This window comes from Protomyctophum parallelum (genome assembly GCF_964188405.1).
Source record: "Protomyctophum parallelum genome assembly, chromosome: 21".
NCBI classification, from domain to species: Eukaryota; Metazoa; Chordata; class Actinopteri; order Myctophiformes; family Myctophidae; genus Protomyctophum; species Protomyctophum parallelum.
This window is the reverse complement of record NC_139713.1, coordinates 24,689,003-24,710,321: the sequence shown is the minus strand read 5'-3', so window position 1 is coordinate 24,710,321 and position 21,319 is coordinate 24,689,003. Positions and strand designations below refer to the sequence as shown.

Sequence of the window (21,319 nt, the reverse complement as noted above, 5' to 3'; positions counted from 1 at the left end):
TGAATTTTGAAAAGTAAATTCTGAATACCAGACTTTTACAGAGTAATTATTTTCTAAAACTCAAGTGCTTCTTCCACGTTCCACAGACACCACTACTGCCTAGTCACTTGACTATCCTGGATTGGCAGGATTGACGAGGGAGTGGAAACAGGTGTGGAGGTATCTGAATCTGAATGGACTGTGGGTGTGGCCACAGCATGACAGAAACTGAGACAGAACTCAGGCAGATAGGTGACAAAGCTTGGATACACTCAATGCCTGCATTCTATTTTTATTCCTCGAGAGTTTACGATTGATTTGGATTTTCACCATGAGCAAAACGAAGAATAAAACTGAAAATAAGACTGAAAAGGCTTTGGCTGCAGAGAAAGAACAGTTTGGCAAACAACAGGTAAGCAGTCTCACACTGCCATATTTTATTTAAAACAATGAGGCAATTTGGCAGGTGTTATTTGAATGGTAATGCAACACAACTGATGTAATGTAACACACACAAACTATGAGCAACGTCTTCATTTTTGTAAAGCTTTTTAACTCAAGTGTCTGTTGTTGCAATTAAAAGTAAAACTATCGTATCTCTTTCCCCCCTTTAGCTTAACAGCATCACCAAAACCCTCACATCAAATGAAAAGCCAGCAAAAGAAAGATATGTTCGCCGTATCCTTTTGCATTGTTTTTTTTTTCTCCCTTTCTTTCTTTTTTAGGGCTTAGCCCTGGAATGTGAGTTGCTGGCAATTGAAATGATTTGATTTTGTAACATGATATAAATGTAGGCTATAAGGTAAAGGTTCTATAAAGTAACAAAGTAATTCAGGGGTGTCTTGGATGAAAAAGTTTCAAATTTGTTTGGCAGACTGTCCAGTGTTGTTTATTTTAGGCCTAGGCCTACTTGTTTATTTTTTATATACAATTATATAAAATAAACTTTTCCAGGCAGATATAATATTTCATACAATATAATAAGTAGGCCTATCTGAATCCTTAATGCACGTTCCTTTATGTATCAATTAATTACATTTACCTAGTAACGGGGCCTACTACAGAAACATAAGAATCCCTAACACATCTTCTTAAATGGAAAAAGGGTCAGGTGGTGCTGTTGGCACATAATAACATTGTGCATGCTGTTTTTGTTTGGTGTATGCATTTTCCTAATATTTTTTGACTGAGTTTCCTTGACAACTGTGAAGACATCCTCATGGGGACGCACAAGGAGAAAGGTGCCGCCACCTTCTGGTCGTACACACTCAACCTGCCTCTGTCCAGCAATGCCCTGATCAGCTGGAAGTTCTGCTACATGGTGCACAAGCTGCTGAGAGACGGACACCCCAATGTAAGTGATAGTTCTGCTACATGCCTGGTGCACAAGCTGCTGAGAGACGGACACCACAATGTAAGTGATAGTTCTGCTACAAGCCCGGTGCTGCGGATAGACTGACACCCCAATGTAATAACCATCAGGTTCTAGCCACCGCAGTGGGGGGTTCCAGCCAGGAGGTCCCCAGGCAAATTTCTTAAACCATTAAGACCTGACGGACCCGATTCTACAAAAATGTCATCATTCACGACCATGTTGTTAACAGTTCCTGTTTTTCCTTGTACTGTCACTCATATCAACCAAACTGATTTAATCTACAGGCTGTGAGAGACTCTAACAAATACTGTCGCAATGTCAAAGATATGGGCATTCTCTGGGTGAGTATTAGGTTATGAACTGCTGCAGTGACTCTGCATCATTCGTAAACATGGAAAATGCACTATTTAGTTCTATTTTTATTTGTGTCAGATCATAATGTGATTGAACTACAATGTTCGTTCTTCTTCTAGGGAAACTTGCACGATCGATATGGACATATTGTTGCCTTGTCTGCGAAATTCCTCTGCCTTAAAATTGGGTTTCATGTGAAGGTAACATTATCTACTCTCTAGTTAGGCTAGTTTCCCCAAAAACATGACATTGGAACAATACATGGAAGTCTTAAGCAAATGCATGTCATTTGATGAGTTGATCATCTCCCTCTCACACAGTACAAGACAATCCCAGGTAATTTAGAAGCCAGTGACGAGACGCTTGACAAGGAATCGGGAAGTGATGTAAACAAAGTGTAAGTTAAGCCTGATTCATGATTGTGTGCTGTGTCCCGCAGACCTACAAGCTAACGTGTTGCGGACACCACACGCAACCTAGTATACATCACTCATTGTTTCTCACTTTCAAACTCTTTAAAGGGATATTTCACTTTCAAAACATTTTTGGGTAATTTTATCGTCTACCCAGGCTTTTGGGAGCACCCCGGACAGTTTTTAAGTTGATCGATTCAGTATTTAGATATTTGATATTAATTTTATCCTTCCTATGCAAACCCATTGTAACTCCATGATAGATTCATGGTTCAAAACTGCGATAGATTCATGTTTAAAATTGATTATACAGTGATATTACTGCACTGCACCTGATGTCATTCATATATTGAGATTGTGTCAACTCATACTGCAGGTTGGACATGACAGGGGAACTGATGGATTACCTGGACGCTGGGCTGAAAATGTCTGAAACAGGTTTGCCATATTAGGATATTATTAGTACAGTATATCATTGCTGTCAGGCTTCGCCTTGTATCTCCATATTTTTTCATAAATTCATTCCCTTCATCATACAAGAGTGTTCATTGCACAAATTAGTAAATGTGTTTTGAACTTGTAGATTTTCACAATTGTATTTAATAATTTTTTTTATTGTTTTTAATTATCTCTGGATTGTTGCTTGTGACCAAGATAAATAATGTTAGTCTGTTAATATTTAATTGATGCTTGGTCATCTATTATTTTCTGGAAACACTATTTATTAGTGTTCACATATTTCTGTTCATTATGAGTCTTATAAGTCATTCGAGACTTATTATTAGTCTGTTTACTATGTTCTGTCTGTTTCAAAGTCAAAATCGTACGATTTGTCACACGTTACCGCAGTGAAATTTGTTCTCTGCATTTGACCCATCTCTTGGAGCGGTGAGGTGCAGCCCTGCTGTGCTCGGGAATCATTAGATTAGTTGATTTTACCCCCCAATCCAACCCATTGATGTTGAGTTCCAAGCAGGCAGGCATTGGGTCCCATTTGTACAGTCTTTGGTATGAACCGTGATTGTCTCAAAATGCCCCTGGTTTGTTTTTGTTTGTGTTTTTGGTTCACGCTGACAGTTCTGCGTCAGATGGATGCGAATGGGGCAAAGTCTACAACTCCAGCTGGGCAGTGTCGACTAGCACCACTAATACCGCTCATACTGGACTGCAGCTTTCTCTATCACTTTTCTGTCCTATTGTTGTTCAAACTTCACAGCCGTAAGTACTAGAAAAACACACACACACACACACACACACACACACACACACACACGCGCAATACTCCATAATCAAACCCTGCTTTGTACTGTGTGCTGTAGGTGTTTCACATGATGCCCTGCTTGGACATCGAGAGCGGTTCCGTGATCTTTTTAACAGGTACATCATTTGTCAAAAACACTTTCATATCTTCCTCTAGACCCATCTGTGATCCCGCTTGCAGTAGCTTGGGACTTGGTCACGTAGCGCAAACAACTTAATTAGATTTGTCTGATGGCTTGTGCAGAATGTCCACTTAAAAAAAAAGCGGAAGCCGTCTGTACACTGCCTGTACACTGCTTTACAACTTGTCACAAATGTGTTACATTGTGAGCTTTGAGCTTGTAAATATGCTATTTTCGTTATCGTTCACTAATCGTCATCACGGCAAAAGTTATTGTATTGCTGTATTGCCCCGGCCCTAGCGATGGTTCAGATAACGGATGGGGCTAATCTTCCACAGAACTGTCCATGACCATGACCTGTTCTTTCTTTCTCAGTCTCACACAGTTCTTCAACAGAGCCAGCGAAATAGAGTACTTCAAAAGTCGCATCGCGATCCCTGATCTACCAGATGTAAGTCATGTTCTTTCTATCACTGTTTGTAGTGCTTCTGATAGACCTCTGGCTCTCAATGTGGGGTCCAGGGACCCCCAGGGGTCCTTCAGGGAGGTTCCAGGCCATCCCCAGCTAAATGATTGGAACCAAATTGACCCTTATGGTTCTGTAATTAAGAGCGTGTGCAAATGGAACCATATTTCGCTCAGCCCAATTTAGCTTGGACTGGGTCCCAGAGATCAAAACCATATCCTATTATCAATCATACAGATAAAACTGCGAGTTGATCACAGTATAGCTATAGACACTTTGCATGCATATTATAGGGGATTCACACTATGGTCCCGGGTGCGCACTCGGGACCACTTGGCAGATGTTTTGGTAGTGTGAATGATGCGTACCGTTCCCGGGAGCGGATCGCCCAACCGTCCCCGGGACCGCATGGGGGGAGGGTCTCTGGACCGTTGAAGTGTATTCAGATACGGATCGTTCCAATGTGAATGCATGCAGTCGACGAGCCAAGCGTCAACAAAAAAAAAAAACACAGCCTCTGCACGATGCGTAACACCAGCGCATTTCTCAACGCCGCCCTTCTCCTGTTGAATCTGCTTATACGCGCAGCACCGCGCTGATCTTATTCTGCGGACTACACGTGGCTCTTGGGCTTTCCAAAGTAAAACAAAATAATAATAATGCTAAAGTAGAATCCATAGCAAACTAATACACTGGAGCACAGAACTGACTGACACAGTGAATAGCAGGCAGGCTGACAGTGAAGTAGTATAACGGCAAAAAGCCAAAGAGGCAATGCAATTCAGTGTGTCTGGATTTATTTGAGACAATGTCGCACAGTTGATGGTCAGTGTCCGTGCGCGCCAGCCATCAAGCACACCGTCATCAGGAGGATTAAAGTGTGTTATGCAAGTGTACCCGGGTGCGCTGTTGAATCTCGGGCAATGTGAATCATGGCCATCGGGGACCAGGCAACAGTATTCGGAAACGGTTCCAATGAAACGGATTCAGTCCGTCTCGGTGTGAATCCCCTATTAACCTCCCCTGTGTGTGTGTACATTCATCATGCCTGTATTGTCTCTGTCCAATTCCTGAAGGCTATTCCGAACTTCCTCCGTGCAGCGGCTCTTGCAGAATACAGGAAGCCAGTGATCGTAGTGCCCAACGAGGAGCAGCATGATGACGAGGAGCTGGAACAGCAACCCGAGTACAGAGAAACGCCACAGGTACTGCACAGTGACGCCTAACAACATAAACCCCATTTGCTGTACCTCACTGAGGCCCCTTTTCCATCCATAGAACTAGAACTGGTTTCGTTCTAGATTCTTTCTTTTCAAAAATTGTGAAATTTTGTATTGTGAACCTAGTAGTGTGATTCAAATCGTATCGTGAGTCAAGTGAAACATTACATGTCTAATCCTGGTCCCCTCCTTTTTCCCATCTGCACCAAATCCTCTTTACATTATGATTTATCTTTTTTTTTTTTAAGCGGTCTGGCAAAACTCTTTTGTTTAGTGTAAGCTGTAAGATGATGACCACCATTATCCATGTGTTTTCGTTGGCTACTTAGAGCATACTTTTTACCCCAAAATAGGTACAAGCTCACAATGTGTCATCACCTATTTTGATCTTTAAGCATTAGGGGCAACTTTGCCACATTTCGCCTGAATCCTATCATTCTATTGTGAGGACGCTGGGAAAACTCTGTGTAAAACGTTGAGAGCGAGCTGTTGAGAGTTTGAGACACACAATGCGATGGGTTCTGCTGGAGTATTTTGTCAAGATTTTCATCTGTTGTTCTTTAAGTCAATGGATGAATCATCTGTCAATGTTTCAATTTCTTTGTGTGGGCCTGGGTTTTGAAAAAACATTGTGGTGTTGTCGCAGTACTACATGCTCAGCCAAATGGGAGATCAAGATGGGATGGAGCAGAAGGAGACAGAGACTGAAAGTCTGAGGAGGGAGTTGGAGGTCCTCAAACCTGAACTGCACCACCTCAAGAGTGAGGTAAGTCTGTCTGTATAAATTAAAAATGAAGTCCTCACACTGGTTGAAGAAGCTCCGCTGTTTTTTATTGTGCTGAGCGTTTCGATTTCCACAGATCCTGTCGATCGTTGAGCACAATATCTTGAAGATGAATTGTAGTTTGTCCTGCACCTGGGCACTCGGGTGTGCCTGCACTACCTTGCCATGCAAGTCTGTTTGTGTGCAAGTGTGTGCTCACAATTATTTTTGTAGGAAAATTTCCACAACAATGATCCACTCGGTCATCCACAGCCATGTCCCAGAAGAAATGTCATTAGATCCACATGCAAGGCTCCAATGTGGATCCCGGAGTCATGTGGCGAGTCCTGTGACGTCCGTCACCTCTGATACATGACTCCAAATTTGTGCACGCTTTCAGATGCACCCAATGCACTTTGATTTTGACCTGTTACTTATGAACATTCAAATGACCCAGTGAGGGGTATGATGATAGGAAAGAATGCAAACTTGTGCCGGTTGGCCAGCATTCAGAAGACTAACTGTACTTAAACCTGCACTAAAAGATGGCAACAGGATCGCTTTGATGACATACACTTCTTAGTCTCTGAAAGCCTCATTCTCAAGATCCATTAAGATCGAAACATCGTTTTTTTCAATAAAGTAATCCTTTACCAAAAGAATGGTGTGCCACCTTCCTATATTGGAAACTTAAAACAAAAAATCCCAGAACTTCATGGTTTCTGAAAAGTTCAAAGTTATAGAAGGTTCTCCCTTTGTAGTTGAAAAGAGCCATACAGTACGTTGCAGTAAATGTTGTTCTCTCATGCTTTTTTTTTTGTCAGGCCCAGAGGTGTGTGACTGAGTTAAAATCTCAAGTCAACCGTTTAGAGGCAGAGTTGGATGCCCAGTGCACCCACAAGCAGATGGCCTTGGTGGACAACGAACACCTGCGGATGGAAGTGTCCGCGCTGCGCTCTGTGTCTGTTGCTGCTGCAGGGGCTCAGATTGGATATAAGGAGGCAGATGGTGAGTACAAGCAGAGACAGCTGCAACGGTACAGATGTTTAAGAATCGCAGCATTCGCTGACAATTTTGTCTTCTCAACTCAGGTAGAGCTCAGGCGGCAGAACTTCGCTTTTGTCAACTCAAAGAGAGACACGCAGAGTTGGTTACTGGTCATGCTGAACTAATGAAAAAGGTACAGTTGCTCTTTTTTCTTTAGTGATTTAACTTGTTTATTTGTTTTGTTCCTCTACTGAACAGCTAACAATGAATTAGCTTTTTAGTGACTTTCCCAGGGACACATTCACAGAACAAAGAGCTTCTACGTTGTGCTTGTGATCTTTGTATTATCGGATGATCACTCTTAACTTGATTTCTTAACTCCTTTTCTAATTTGTGGTGAATCAATTGTGTGCATGCGTGCAGAATGCAGACACGGTGAAGTTTCTGAACACCACGGAACAAAGCCAAGGCGAGCTCCTCAGAGCCAAAGAGCACCTGGCCAGTGAGTTGGACCTCCTCAAACAGCAGAACCGAATCAAGGTGGGGACTCATTAATTCATTATTTCTTAAATTAATGCAGAACATCCTCAAATTATCCTTGCTGTGTTCAATATTCTCCCATGAATTACCCCTGATCAGACGGATCAGCAGCAGCAAGAGATCGAGCGGATGAACACAGAGTTGATGGAACAGAGAGCGGAGTTGGCTCACATGCACAATGCTCTGGGAAATAAAGATATGGTAAGCAAAGCAAAGCAAAGTTACCATGTTTACCCAGGGTAACTGGACTAAGCTCAATAACTTGTTTACAGCCAGGCCCTGCTCATAGAACATTTCATGGTAGGGGTTCAATGCCTTGCTCAAGGGCACTCCCTTGCTCAAGGGTGGTAATTTTAACGTGCCGGTCCGGGGATACGAACTAGCGACCTTCCGATATCAAGACCGCTCTACAAACCGTTTTCCACCGCTGCCTCTGACTCATGCAGTGAAGAATGGAACACATTACAATCTTATTTAATCCAATATAACCTGTTGCATTTGCTTAATTTAGGCTTAAATTAATAGAGGTGTGCATTGACACTTCCCTCACGATTCAATTCGGTTATGATTCACCAGGCAATGATTTTATTCTATGATGCATCACATTCTTCTTTATTACTGGCATGGCATATTTTTCATCATTCAATATTGGATATACTGAAAAACATATTTTATTTTTGTATGGCTATTCAGGCAGGGGTCAGAATAAATGATGTACTTGGACTGTTATTCGCTCAAAAGAGCTCTTTGACCGTTTTCAATTGACATGATCATGTAAGTGTTGCACAAATGTTGCAAACTAATTTCTCTTCCTGTATTTGTCTTCCACGTCATTCAGGAGGGATCCCAGTTAAGTAATACTGTTGCGGGAATGCAGGCAGAGAGGGACGTGCTGCTGCGCACGGCCAGAGAGAGGGATGCAGAGCTTTGTTCCCTGAGACAGCAAACCCAACACCAGCAGGGCTCCATGGACATGGACAGAGACCGGCAAAACAGAGAGCTGGAGGCCTTGAGGGCTCAGCTTCAGCAGCAGGTATATATAGACTGATGGTCCGAAGAGGATCCAAACACTGGTGCACAAAATAAGGTCTTGTTCAGACTGGCAGCCCAAATCTGATTTCCTATCCAGATCGGAGTCGGATTGGTTTTATGCAGTTGGTTTTATTTGCTAAAATAGCAGATTTTTGCTTTTTTCGCTGTTCAAACTTGATGATTCCAGTCTGGAAAGGCCAAAATCTGATTTGTGGTCCCAGACAGTGTGAACAAGGCCTAAATGTGCACGATGTGGCCATATATTTCAGTTTTGGTTCAGTCTACGGACAGTCGATTCAATGGACTCATTTGTATCATGTGTGCTTTACAGCTTGCTATCAATGCAGAGCAGAATGTGGAGATGGAACGCTTGAGAAGAGAACTGGATCAGAGACGAATGGAGTTGAACCATGCAAACAGTGCTCTGCAAAGCAGAGAAATGGTGATTCCCAATTTCCCCATCTCAAGTATGGTATGAGTAACGACAACATAATAGCTGGTCCATTTCCTGTTGGTTCTCCATGTGAGAAGGGAGTTCAGGGGGTTCCTCCTGGATAAATGACTGTACTGTACTGAGTGTACAAGTGGAACCGGAAATGAAAATGTTTGAGAATCACCCGGGCTAGAGAGAGAGCCACTTGAAACGTTCATTCCCTGATGATTTACGTTTGATATCTCGTGTCCTTCAGAGCGGCTCTCAGCTGAGCAGCACCGTATCAGTCCTGCAGGCCGAGAAGGATTCCCTGGTGCGCTCTGTGAGGGAGCAGGAGGCTGAGCTCAACTCCCTGAGGCAGCAGACACAGCTCCAGATGAGCACCTTGGACCAGGAGAGGCAGAGGAGCCACCAAGAACTGGGAAGCCTACAGGCCCAACTTCAGCAACAGGTGTGTAGTATGCGTGTCTGAAACTACATTTTCACATCTTCAGATGCCTCACTGATGTACCTGATTTATATCAACATTGTTGTGTGCCAAATATGGCTGCAATCAGGAACGTATTACATTACACTGCGTAGAAAGCGTGAATACGGATGTGTATATTACAGGAAACTCCCGTAAAAACTTTCCAACAAACTCCGGTAAACTTCCGAATTGTACCATCACACCTGTATATGCCTTCTAAACTTGAGGTTTACGGGCAAATCTAGTGCCCATAATTGCCTGTTAACTCCTCTTTTCACTATGTCAATACAAAATAACTAGTACATGTACAGTGGTTGGAGGAGGTCTCTTCCATTGAAACATTTAGACTAGAGCCTGGTGTCTGGTAGGACACCTACTGGTTGTTGCCCAGTGGTACTGCTTGAAGTTCATAAGCACAATATCTCCTCTGGACAAGGAGGGATTCTGCCTTGAAATGTGGTCTCTCATGCAGTAGGCCCAGGTTTGAATCCCGGGTACGATATTGTCGAGGTCGGGTGGAAACCTTATTTGTCCAAAACTGTTACTTCGCAGAATTCAAATAAAAAATTGCATCATGTGTTTGAGCTTGTAGTTCGGCTATACTTGCTTCTTTGTGGCACTGTGTAGTATGACTAAGTAGGGCATTCATTTTACAAAAAAAACAAAGTTATAATATGGAGATAAGAGATTTCTCCCTGACAGACGATATACAGGTTACAGATGATTGCAGCTGTGAGCATTAGTTTATCATCACAGGTGTGTCGTGAAGGCGAGCTGATCCAGAAGATGCAGGAAGAACAGTTCTGTCTGCTCCAGTGTGCTGTGGTGGAGGCCGAGGGGATCATACTGGACGCTGTGGCCAAGATCGATGACCCCATACATGTCCGCTGCACCAGCTCCCCTGGTACTGTACATCCTGCTCGCTCACTTTTTAAAGAAGGCTGCAACTACTGTATTGTTTTCTTCATGATTATTCGAATGATTAAATTTAGTCTTGAAGCATGCAGCAATAAAATGTCTGATTAACCACTTACTTAATGCTGCATTCACATGGAATCAGGCAAGCGGTAGACCTCAAACGCCAAAATCAGCTTGATGGCACGGAACGGTAACAAGATTAAATATTTTAACATTGATGCCGTCTGCCGTTACCGTCGCCGGTTCTGGCTGCCGTGCCGTCCTGTTCCGTTTACCGTCCTGCTCCCGTCCACTAAAATGACCGTCTACCGCTTGCTTGATTCCATGTGAATGCAGCATAAGCCCTATTTATTTAATACTTTGCTGATCTACAACTACTTTCAGATCTGCTATTTAACAATTTTTTTAAAAACAATAATTTTATTATATTTTAAATTATTTAATTGATTCATTTTACTGTTGCACTTGCAACCCTATTCTCAACTCTGTCCTGCAGACTACCTCATCAACCGAGCTGAGATCACCCTGGGCTCCATTGACAAAATGCAACACAGTCAAATGGGCTACCTGGGAAACCGGAATGGTGAGTAAACATGTTTGTTGTTGTCAGATTTTTGCATGCCATTCTGTGTTTGTGTAAATGCAGTAGACGCTAGACAACAGGTGTGTTTTGTGTGAGGTGTTTTCAGAGGTTTTGCCATTCTCTCTCTCTGTCTCTGTCTCTCGCTCTCGCTCGCTCTCTCTCTCTCTCTCTCTTCCCCCCCCCCCCCCCCCCCCTCCAGATGCCAGTGGTTTGCTGAGAGCAGTGACTCAGTTCTCTCACCTCGCTGCTGACACTATTGTTAACGGAGCAGCAACCTCACACTCTGCTCCTACTGACCAGGCTGACCGTAAGAGAGAGCGAGACACACACTTTCAGATGCATGATATACAGAGATTAACCACTTAAGCCCTATTTGAAAATGGTTGAGCTCAATGTGATGAAATCCTGTCATGTTTGAACTAGGTTTGACAGATGGTTGCAGAGACTGTGCCAACAACTGTCTGCAGTTCCTGAAGGACCTGAAGCATCAAGCCACTTTGCCGAGAGCAGATTCCGCTGCCATACGCTACAATGTCCAGCGTCTGTGCACCTTGGGACAGGTTAGGGAAAGACACTTGTGGTGTGTGAGCACCTTCTAGGGGGTGCGTGACATGAAAAGGCTAATGGTGGTCCTATGCTAATATTTTTAATACATGAACATATATGCCAATATATGGAAAACATATGCTGCATATATGCCATGATATGTGCATATGTTGATATGAATATGTCACATATATGATAAGCAATAAGCATACCGTATGTTGTAACTGGGTGCACGGCCCAAAACGTTTGAGAACCACTGAATTATGTGAATCTAACTTTGCTAATACTATTTTTCTGTTGCTGCATAGATGATTACATCTATAGTGTAATATGGATGTAAACATTTAGCAAAAGTAAGCGATCTATAAGCTCACAACATGTCACAGAATGTGAGCTTATGTAGATCGTCTATTATTATTCCGTGAATACATTTGGTGTAGATAAATAAAATGAGGCCAGGTGTAGACCCCTGGAGGACCCTGACTTATATCCTGTAGGGTTTAAAGTCGGCTCTTTTACGGTAATTTATACTGTATATCCAGGGCTAGAAATGTGTTCACACTTTTTCATTTTAGCTTTTTCTAACATGGAGAATTTAGGCTAGTATTACATTTGGGCAGATGACAAATATTAAATTACATTGACCACTTAAGTGATAATAAGCCACTAGACTAGCCACCTTGTCATTGTTCGAACGTTATGGTTCATGTTCTGGAACAAATATTGTGTGTATTCTAAATTAATTAATTTGTTTTCATGTTCTAGGAATTGCGGCCAAAAGGACAGGATGTCCGTAAAGAAGAGCTGGCAGACATGGTGGATAAAGAGATGCTTGCTACGTCTACTGCAATTGAGGAGGCAGTGCTGCGCATGGATGTAAGGACACACAACCAATCCTAATGTCCAGCCTTTGTGTGTTCACCTGTCAATGAGAGCTTAGGCTGTCCCACTGTCCAATTGTCAAGTGCATGCAGGCTGTGAGAGAGGCCTTTATGCATTTCACCGTCAGATGTGTCAGCTTCCCCATTTACTTTACCCATTATATGGCAGAAAGGGGGTGGAATGTCCCGTTGAGGCACGTTGTAGGTGCTGAACCGTGTTCAACATTGATGAACCTTAACCTGTCGAACCAATGTAACTAGTGCGTTGACCCTACTTGGTGGCCATTTTGTTTGTAGTATTCTTCCAGTGAGCAAACACTCTCAAAGCACGTCAAAAGTACTACACTTCAGGTGCATTGGCTACGACTATGCTTTTGGCCCCCCCAAAATAATTCGGCGACTCATGTTGACAACCCCTGGGCTATGACATAACTGCAGATGTGTGACCCAGGCTTTAGGGGGGGACATTGAGATTGGGCCACATGATGTCTGAGAACCACATGGGAACCACAGCCTCAACCCTGTCTTGTTTTTTTTGTCTTTGCCAGGCGATAATGAACCAGGCCAAAAGAGAGACCTCTGGTGTGAAGTTGGAGGTCAACCAGGGGTGAGTCACATAACTTTGACTGCCCAACAGCACCATCTAGTAGGGGCTCAGGCCGCCAAGGTTTTAGCCCTAGAATATAACCGATGACGTCACATACGCTGAAAAAAACCCCAAACAATATAAAACCTTATCTCATCCAATCTCGTTCTAGGCGATCTGTGATCATTAATTAAAGTCGTCCAATCCTGTCCTTGGCAGAACAGGAGTTTTGACTACAATGTATCTCTGCTGTCGGGCAGAAACCAACTAAAAAATGTTCATTTATCAGGAAATGAAGAAAACCTTTATTTTTGAAACAAAGCAATACTGCCTCATCAAAGTTGATATTGTGACTTTATATATCAGATGCTTGCATGAGAGGGGGTGGAGTTAACTGGTTTTGTCAGGAGCACTTTTTAATACTTTTAAAAAGTTAGTTAGCTGGTTTCTGCCGGACAACGACGATAATATCTTATATTATTATACTGTCTTGCATCTGCTCTTTCCATCTCTGACCTGCTGTCTTGGGGTTTTTGGTTTCTCTGAACAGTATTCTTGGAACCTGCTCTGACTTGATGAAGGTAAGACGAAGCAGTTTTCAAACCAATTTACAAAGTGCTTTACAATTGCAGAATAAAATACAGTGCACAAGATGAAACAACAACAACAGTTAATGAAATAAAGTACAAAAATTTAAAAAGACACTGCCTTGGTATAAAGGTGTGTTTTCAGCTGTGGTTTAAAAGAAGACACTGAGCTAGCTAGTCTTAACGCCTCGGGCATAGCATTCCGGAGTCTTGGTACCCGGGCCGAGAAAGCCTTGTCAACCATGGTGACAAGGCGAGTAATGGGAACAATCAACAGAGCCTTGCCCGAGGATTTAAGGCTGCACGCCGGCTTATACAGCGCCAGAATAAAAATGGAAGGCCCCCAGTTACATTTCAAATACGCTATGTCAACTAATGTATTTCTGGACAAAAAGGGGGAAAAAAAACATCCTTTGTCTCCTCTGCAGGCTGTTCACATGCTGGTGACTGCTTCTGCCGACCTGCAGAAAGATATCGTTGAAGGAGGCAGGGTGAGTCTGTATTACGTGATGTGATGTGGAAATCATTTGGAGGAGAGATTGTCAGGGGTGAGGGGTATGATGTTGCGAGACCCGAAACCCTGATGACCTTGGGATACATCACTGAGGATACGTCCCAGGTGCATCCATTTATGTATGTATTTTGTTATAGTTCTTCTATTTATAGTGACTCATAGGAATAGACTAAGTGACAACCAGGAATAGTCTGGTGACCACCGGAGAGACGGGTGGCAGCCGGAAATTAGACGGCACCCGGGAGCAGTATGGGTTAGTGCCCCAGCCTGTGTCTTCCGTGAGGAAGAAGCCCAACAAACCCACGGTGAGGCCTTTAGGAGGGCCATGCAAGCCTCAAGCGGAGCCTGCGGCACCACCAAGGGCAAGGTGGAGCCTGCGGAACCGTTGGGGCTTGAGAATCCACCATTCCTGAATAAAGTGCCTGGTGCTGGGAGTCTGGTGCAACGCACAGGGCCTGACCTGGTGAGAGCAGGAGTGGACCTGGTGAGACGTAGGAGGGGCCCGGACAGGTGTCAACCCACAGAGCCTAATCCTTCCATGTGCCAGAATGGTACCTCCCAGTCCCGGCAGAGTAGTTCAGGAGGAACGGATTGTGTGGCCCTGGTTTTTCCCTAATGGGACTTATCGAGGGTAGCTACTGGGACGTAAGTCGGGACTTGATCACTCCCGGCTGGGTCACCTGAGTGAGGGGTATCGTATGATGTTGCGAGACCCGAAACCCTGATGACCTTGGGATACATCACTGAGGATACGTCCCAGGTGCATCCATTTATGTATGTATTTTGTTATATCATTGTCAGTGCATTGTGAATCGTACTTTGTCTACTGTACACTACACACGGCTCTCAAATGGTAATTTAACAACCGGAAGGGAAATCTGTCATGTTCCACCTTGAGTTGTTGTTTTCATCAGGGGGCAAGACCTCTGCACTCTGCTGCAGAGGTCTATCCCCACACACATTTCCAGAGCACTCCCATAGATGTAGCTACAGCTCAGGTGGTTCTTACTTCTTACTAGTCATAATTAATGTTTAGACGTAATACCAGGATGCTTTAAAAAAAAGTATTTTCATTTTTTATAGGGGGCTGCATCTATCCAAGAATTCTATGCCAAGAATTCATGTTGGACAGAGGGACTACTCTCTGCCTCCAAGGCTGTGGGCTGGGGTGCCACACAGATGGTGTAAGTAGGCTGTCTGGTGTTGTTCTTCCACATATTTGCAATGCATTCTATGATAATAGTTGATCAGGTGATTACAGGCATTCATAGACGTAAGAGCCAGACAATTTCCAAACTGACTAGAAGAGTTTATTAATTTCTTTCAGAGCCTAAATTTAGCCCACCATGTCACTACGGTGACTGAAATGATGTATTGTCTTTCTGCATCACCTCGACTTTAGCTATTCCAGTCTGGGAAAATAACAATTATACTGATGTTAATTACACTGATGTCAGGCCAGTACATTTGATTAAGCATGAGTAGAGCATTTGACAAGATAAACCACAAATGGTTTAAAATACAGGCATGGCGCCAATGTGGATCTCTGTCTTCATGTGGCTAGTCATCTGTGGTGTTGGTCATCTATGACATGTTTATTATCTAACTATAAATGCACCACCGTCTCTGTATTGTCTGTCTGTGTGTATGTCTATCATGGACGGAACTCGAACCGTTCGCCCCACCGACTTCAAATTCGACACGCGTTCCACACCACCACAGGAAGTGCAGTGCCCGGTCACAGGTACAACTGGTATTGAATAGCCAGGTGGGGCATTGATCTCCAACTTCCATTGTTACCGACACGGTACACTACAGCCTACCCGGCTGTAGTGTACAGATACAGACTCTGTAACGATGGAAGTCTAGTGACTCCAAATTTGACTACCATCCATTATAGAAAGTCACTACTATTAAATATTTTAAAGGGTATCCTATAAAACCTATATGGAAATATAAGTGTGGAGGTACTTCCGTTGCCTACTGGCAGTGTGCACAAAGTATTTGGTGCCTACTTGCAAGATTTTCTCCAGACAGACAAACAGACAGATGGGCAAAAAGAGTCATGATGATGATGTGATTTATTGTCTACATCTGTGTTGTCAGAGATTCAGCAGATCGTGTTGTGGGTGACAACGGTAAATATGAGGAGCTCATTGCCTGTTCACATGAGATTGCTGCTAGCACTGCCCAGCTAGTTGCTGCCTCAAAGGTACAAACCTGTTCATTCATTGATTTAATTTCACCTGTGGTTTTCTCGGTTATAAATGTTTATATTTAATTATGCATAACAACTTTATAAGACACTTTATTGCGAATGCAATGAGCACTAACTATGAGACCCTGCAGGTCATGTCTGTCTGTGTGTGTGTGTGTCTGTCTGTCCCGCTGTTACACCACCCGCCCGCCACCAGAGGGCACAGCTGTATCACACAAAACGCACGCACGCACACACACACACACACACATACACAACTTAACTTAAAAAAACTTAACTTAAAAAAAAACTTTAAAAACACTTAACTTCAAAAAACTTAACTTAAAAATAAAATCTTAAAAACTTAAAAAAACAACTTAACTTAAAAAAAACTTTAAAAACACAACTTCAAAAAACTTGACTTCAAAATAAAATCTTAAAAAAACACAAAAAAGAGAACTTAAAAAATAAAACCTTAAAGTATGTCATTCTAATTGTTATTGCCATTTACGAGCTGCGTTCGCTTCCCACGTTTGCGCGTCTTACTTGTAACTACTTAGTTATAATGTGCTGTTTCACTGATCTTATAATGCTTTATGACTAGCACTTATTTATTCATTAAAAATGTGATTATAATCCATTATAGAGCAAACCTTTAAAGTGTTACCAAAGTTTTTTAATTTTTCGTTTTCTTTGGCACAGCTCATCACAATTCAACATGTGACCCGTTGTGAGCTTGTATAGATGGGCTATTTATGCTCTTTGAAAATCAGCATCAAGCATTCTACTATAAAGTTTGTACTTAAAGTGTCTTATTGTGTTTTCAGGTAAAGTCTGACCGAGGTAACAGGAAGCTCCATACATTGCAGCAGGCGTCACGTCATGTCAATGACATGGCTGCTACAGTAGTCACCTCCACCAAGCATGGACAGCAGAAATTCATTGACAAAGGTGAGAGAGGCAGACCAAGGGGGACGTGTAATTATGTTGACAAATGATTGATACACAAGACTGACATTTTTGGTTTTGATTCCTCTGCATTGCAGAAAAAAAGAGAAAAAAGCATATAGATACGGATAATAAAGAAATATAAATGGCAAAGTAGGATAGGAACATTGGTAATGGCACACCTTGTGGTAATTGAATGGGCTGTGTGCATGGGGCCTACTTAAAGTATGTGGGGGGTCCTAATATGCAAATTGTCAGGTGCTTTGGTGTGTGGAGGAGTGTTGTGAGGGCCTGTGTCTGGAGTGGGCAGACTGGCAGCAGAACTCAAGTGATAATCGCTCATCACATTTTTCTGGAGCTTGGTTTTCTTCCTCCTGGACAATCTGAAACACAAGTAGCTATTACAGTGACCTTGCAGCAGCAGAGACACGTCTGCGTCCAGTCAATAAGCCTATTAAATAGGCTGCGCACTACCATGTCTCGGTGAATTCACATCTCAGTGAGTCATTTGTGTTCAACCCAGTAGTTATGCTTTGACAGTACTGTTCTTTCTAACACATGCTTTGAGTAGCCATATTGCCATAACAGGCTAAAGGCTACACATCAGATACGTTATTGAAGGCAGTAATGACACACGTACAAATGAAGCACGATGGTAAAATATTGTCCTGTGAAATCTGAAAACATAACGTTAAGTCATTGCAAGCACATTTTGTTTGTCATTTCTTTAACACTGTCCGTGTTAAAGAAAGCAGGAGAGCGCACAGGCAGACTGTGTAGTTTTGACTGTGTAATTTGCACCTGAATTCTTCAAAAAACGACTAATGGTAAACATTTAGACAGCTGGCGATATTTGCACGGGACTGTGTCACGATGTAATGTAATCCCCGGCTTTACTGCCTCCCAACCCCCCCACACACTTGTTCCACTGCCCCTGAACAGATCATGATGCTCTCTAAATGGTGACCTTGGGCCATGTGCCAAACTTCTTCAGTCACCTAAGGTGACTGTCCAGTGTGGGGACTGTGGTGCCGTCAATGTAGATGTCGGTGTGTTATAATTCATTTATCTTCTGCTGTCTCCACAGATCCAATAGACTTCTCAGGACTGTCACCAATCAAGCTGAAAAAGGAGGAGATGGAGACGCAGGTATGTCATTTAATTACGAGAGGGTGTTCTTTAACGTCATTAATGCACGCCTTTGGTACTGTAGGAACTCGCCCGCAGGGCAGACCGAGTCTGCTGCGCTCTGAGAGAAAAGCACGGCTGAATTGTTTGTTTGAATTAGCCGGTGAAATAACGGCTAGAAGCCGTTTCAACCAATCAGATTGCCTCCTCAAAACGACCTGGTTATTGGTGATTCTTGAACCTCTGCGATGATAGAGATCCAAAAGTCATATACAGTGTATACATATTTCTGCGAACATATTGTTTTACCTCATTTACTCAGGTGAAGGTCCTGGAGCTAGAAACCCAACTGGAGCAGGCGCGTGTTCATCTGGGCGAGCTGAGGAAGCGACACTATGAGATGGGAGGCTCTGGAACTGGACCTGAGACGGATGTGGCGGAGAATAAGGACGGGCCTGAGAGCTTCCCACCACCACCTCCACCCTCTGTGCTGGCGTCCACCCTAGTACCCCTGGCCTACTCGCAAACGCAGCCCTACCTAAACACAGAGAGCCTCAAACCAAGCAACCCTGCTGCCAACCCATTCTTACAATCTTATACACCAGCACAAGTCTACTTGCAGTCCCAGTCTCACACACCACCTCAATCCTACACAATGGCTCAATCCAACATACCTTCTCAAGCCTACACATCGTCTCAATCCACCACACCACCTCAATCCTACATGCCCTCTCAAACCTACACGATGGCTCAATCCACCACACCTTCTCAATCCTATACGCCTTCTCCTCAATCCTACACGCCCTCTCAAACCTACACGATGGCTCAATCCACCACACCACCTCAATCCTACACGCCCTCTCAAACCTACACGATGGCTCAATCCACCATACCTTCTCAATCCTATACGTCTCAATCCTACACACCCTCTCAAACCTACACGATGGCTCAATCCACCACACCACCTCAATCCTATACGCCCTCTCAAACCTACACGATGGCTCAATCCACCATACCTTCTCAATCCTATACACCCTCTCAAACCTACACGATGGCTCAATCCACCACACCACCTCAATCCAACACGCCTTCTCCTCAATCCAACACGTCATCTCAAGCCTACACATCTCAGTCCTACACACCGTCTCAATCCTACTCATTGTCGCTATCCTACGCGCCGTCTCAGTCTACCTCACAAACTCGGCCCTACATCCAGCACCAAGATGACTTGCAGTCCTCTTCGCATGCCTCTAACCTCTCGCCGTCTCAGCCCCCCTCTCGGCCCCAGACGCCACCGCAGCCGGCCCCGAGGAGGCCCAATATCTTTGCGAAATCTGGGAATCTGCTCAAGATTGCTGTAAGTGCTGCCCACTCATCTGCTAAATGACATATTCACATAGTGTGATACTGTGATGTAAATGGAAATGCTGCAATGTACAATTACAATTATTACATGCAGACATAAAAACAAATTCATGTGATGGTGTACAGTATATTTGGATTATTTTCTTTCACTTGCAGTTCAGACGGGGTGAGACTGGAACAGGAGAATCCTGAATCCTGGCTGCTTAAGAAGAACATTTCCTTTGATATATATATATGTATGTATGTATGTGTATACTATATATATGTATAATAATACACACATGTATGTATGTATGTATTTATGTATGTATGAGAAATGAAACTAATCAGAGCAGTGACCTTAATTTGATTTATTCTGTAGTTATGATGGTTTACACTTTAAAGACACACTATTTAATGTAAAAGCCATTCAATATAATTGTGATTTGTATCTTGAGTCAGAAATGTAGGTTTTGTAATCATGTTGGGCTATTGTTTTGACTTCAGATTATAAAACTAACTTTAAAAGCATTTTAAAGTTAATGTTATTTTTGCTGTATTTACTGTGTTGTCTTCTAAGAATTACATTAAATATTATTTTAAAGTTTCAGTCAGATGTTTGTTTACACCAACTGATTTGATTCCTGCTCGGTGTAACTAAGTACATTTACTCAAGTCCTGTACTTGCGTCACATTTTGAGGTAGTTTTACTTTACTGGAGTATTTCCAATACTATTGTATTACTATTACTTTTCCTCGCATCTCGGTTCCAAATATTGTACTTTTACTCCACTACATTTATTTGAAAACTTTAGTTACTTTGTAGATTTTCATTATTACAAAACATACATTAACTGCATCAATTAATTCATTTTGGCTATTTTCAAAATATTTTAATATACATTTGAAAACTTGAAATGGGACATTCTGCAAATGAGCTCTTTTGGTAGCATACTTTAAGTATAGTATATATATATATATATATATATATATATGTATTCAATTCTTATCCCATGGTTTTGCAACCCAGTTTTTTCACCCACCCAGTGCCAATTATCTAATGTAATCCTGGGTGCTACACTTCCTCTGCCAACCTGGGGGGGCAGCGGACTGATCTCATGCCTCCTATGTGCATGAGAAGTCCAAGCTGCTTCTTGACGGGGGAATTTCCCTGGCCGGACGTAGCGTGTGGAAGGAACACATTATTCTGACCAGTTCTTTTCCCCTCCATCAGGCGCCCCGGCTGGCCAGGTAGTTTTAGAGACTAGGGGCTCCATTAAGCAAAGTTTTATGAGCTGGGGGTGTGTTGTATGTCATATTGCAATTTTGGGCATGTTAAGAAGCGCTTTCGACATCCCGTGGATTGCGCAAAACGGCCTTGAATTAGTCATGGGTGTGTTTAAGGCGTGTTTGAGACGTACCCAATCAACATGTCCGTACTATTCTCTTTACCAGTCAGCTGATGTCACATACGGAATGCGCACTTTGGGGATCGTGGTATTACATTTCTTCAGGCTGGCACCATAGAAGACATGACATGACTTTGTCACATTTGGGTTAATTATTCCTATTGCACTGCATGCTGTCACCTTTATGCCTCAAAATAATTTGTTTCTATTGAAAAACACCAGTAAAATAACATTTATTATATGTTATTTCATTCAAGTCATGATG

The 21,319-nt window shown here is 42.8% G+C and overlaps 1 protein-coding gene across 1 annotated transcript; it reads left to right on the top strand.

Moving 5' to 3' along the window:
* Positions 1-207: 207 nt before the first annotated feature.
* Positions 208-19,448, top strand: hip1r (huntingtin interacting protein 1 related; the record flags this gene model as incomplete). The annotated part of the gene is made up of 32 exons (XM_083793314.1): positions 208-391; positions 594-657; positions 1,191-1,333; positions 1,639-1,695; positions 1,828-1,908; positions 2,029-2,105; positions 2,498-2,559; positions 3,199-3,339; positions 3,441-3,498; positions 3,879-3,954; positions 5,046-5,174; positions 5,836-5,955; positions 6,777-6,960; positions 7,044-7,132; positions 7,363-7,479; positions 7,579-7,680; positions 8,318-8,512; positions 8,843-8,953; positions 9,201-9,395; positions 10,170-10,317; positions 10,828-10,914; positions 11,114-11,221; positions 11,338-11,474; positions 12,226-12,336; positions 12,890-12,948; positions 13,478-13,508; positions 13,943-14,005; positions 15,112-15,212; positions 16,135-16,240; positions 17,053-17,176; positions 18,261-18,322; positions 18,624-19,448. Coding segments are annotated over exons 1-32 (4,044 nt in total), but the record flags the coding sequence as incomplete, so codon positions are not given.
* Between the last annotated feature and the right edge of the window lie 1,871 nt (positions 19,449-21,319).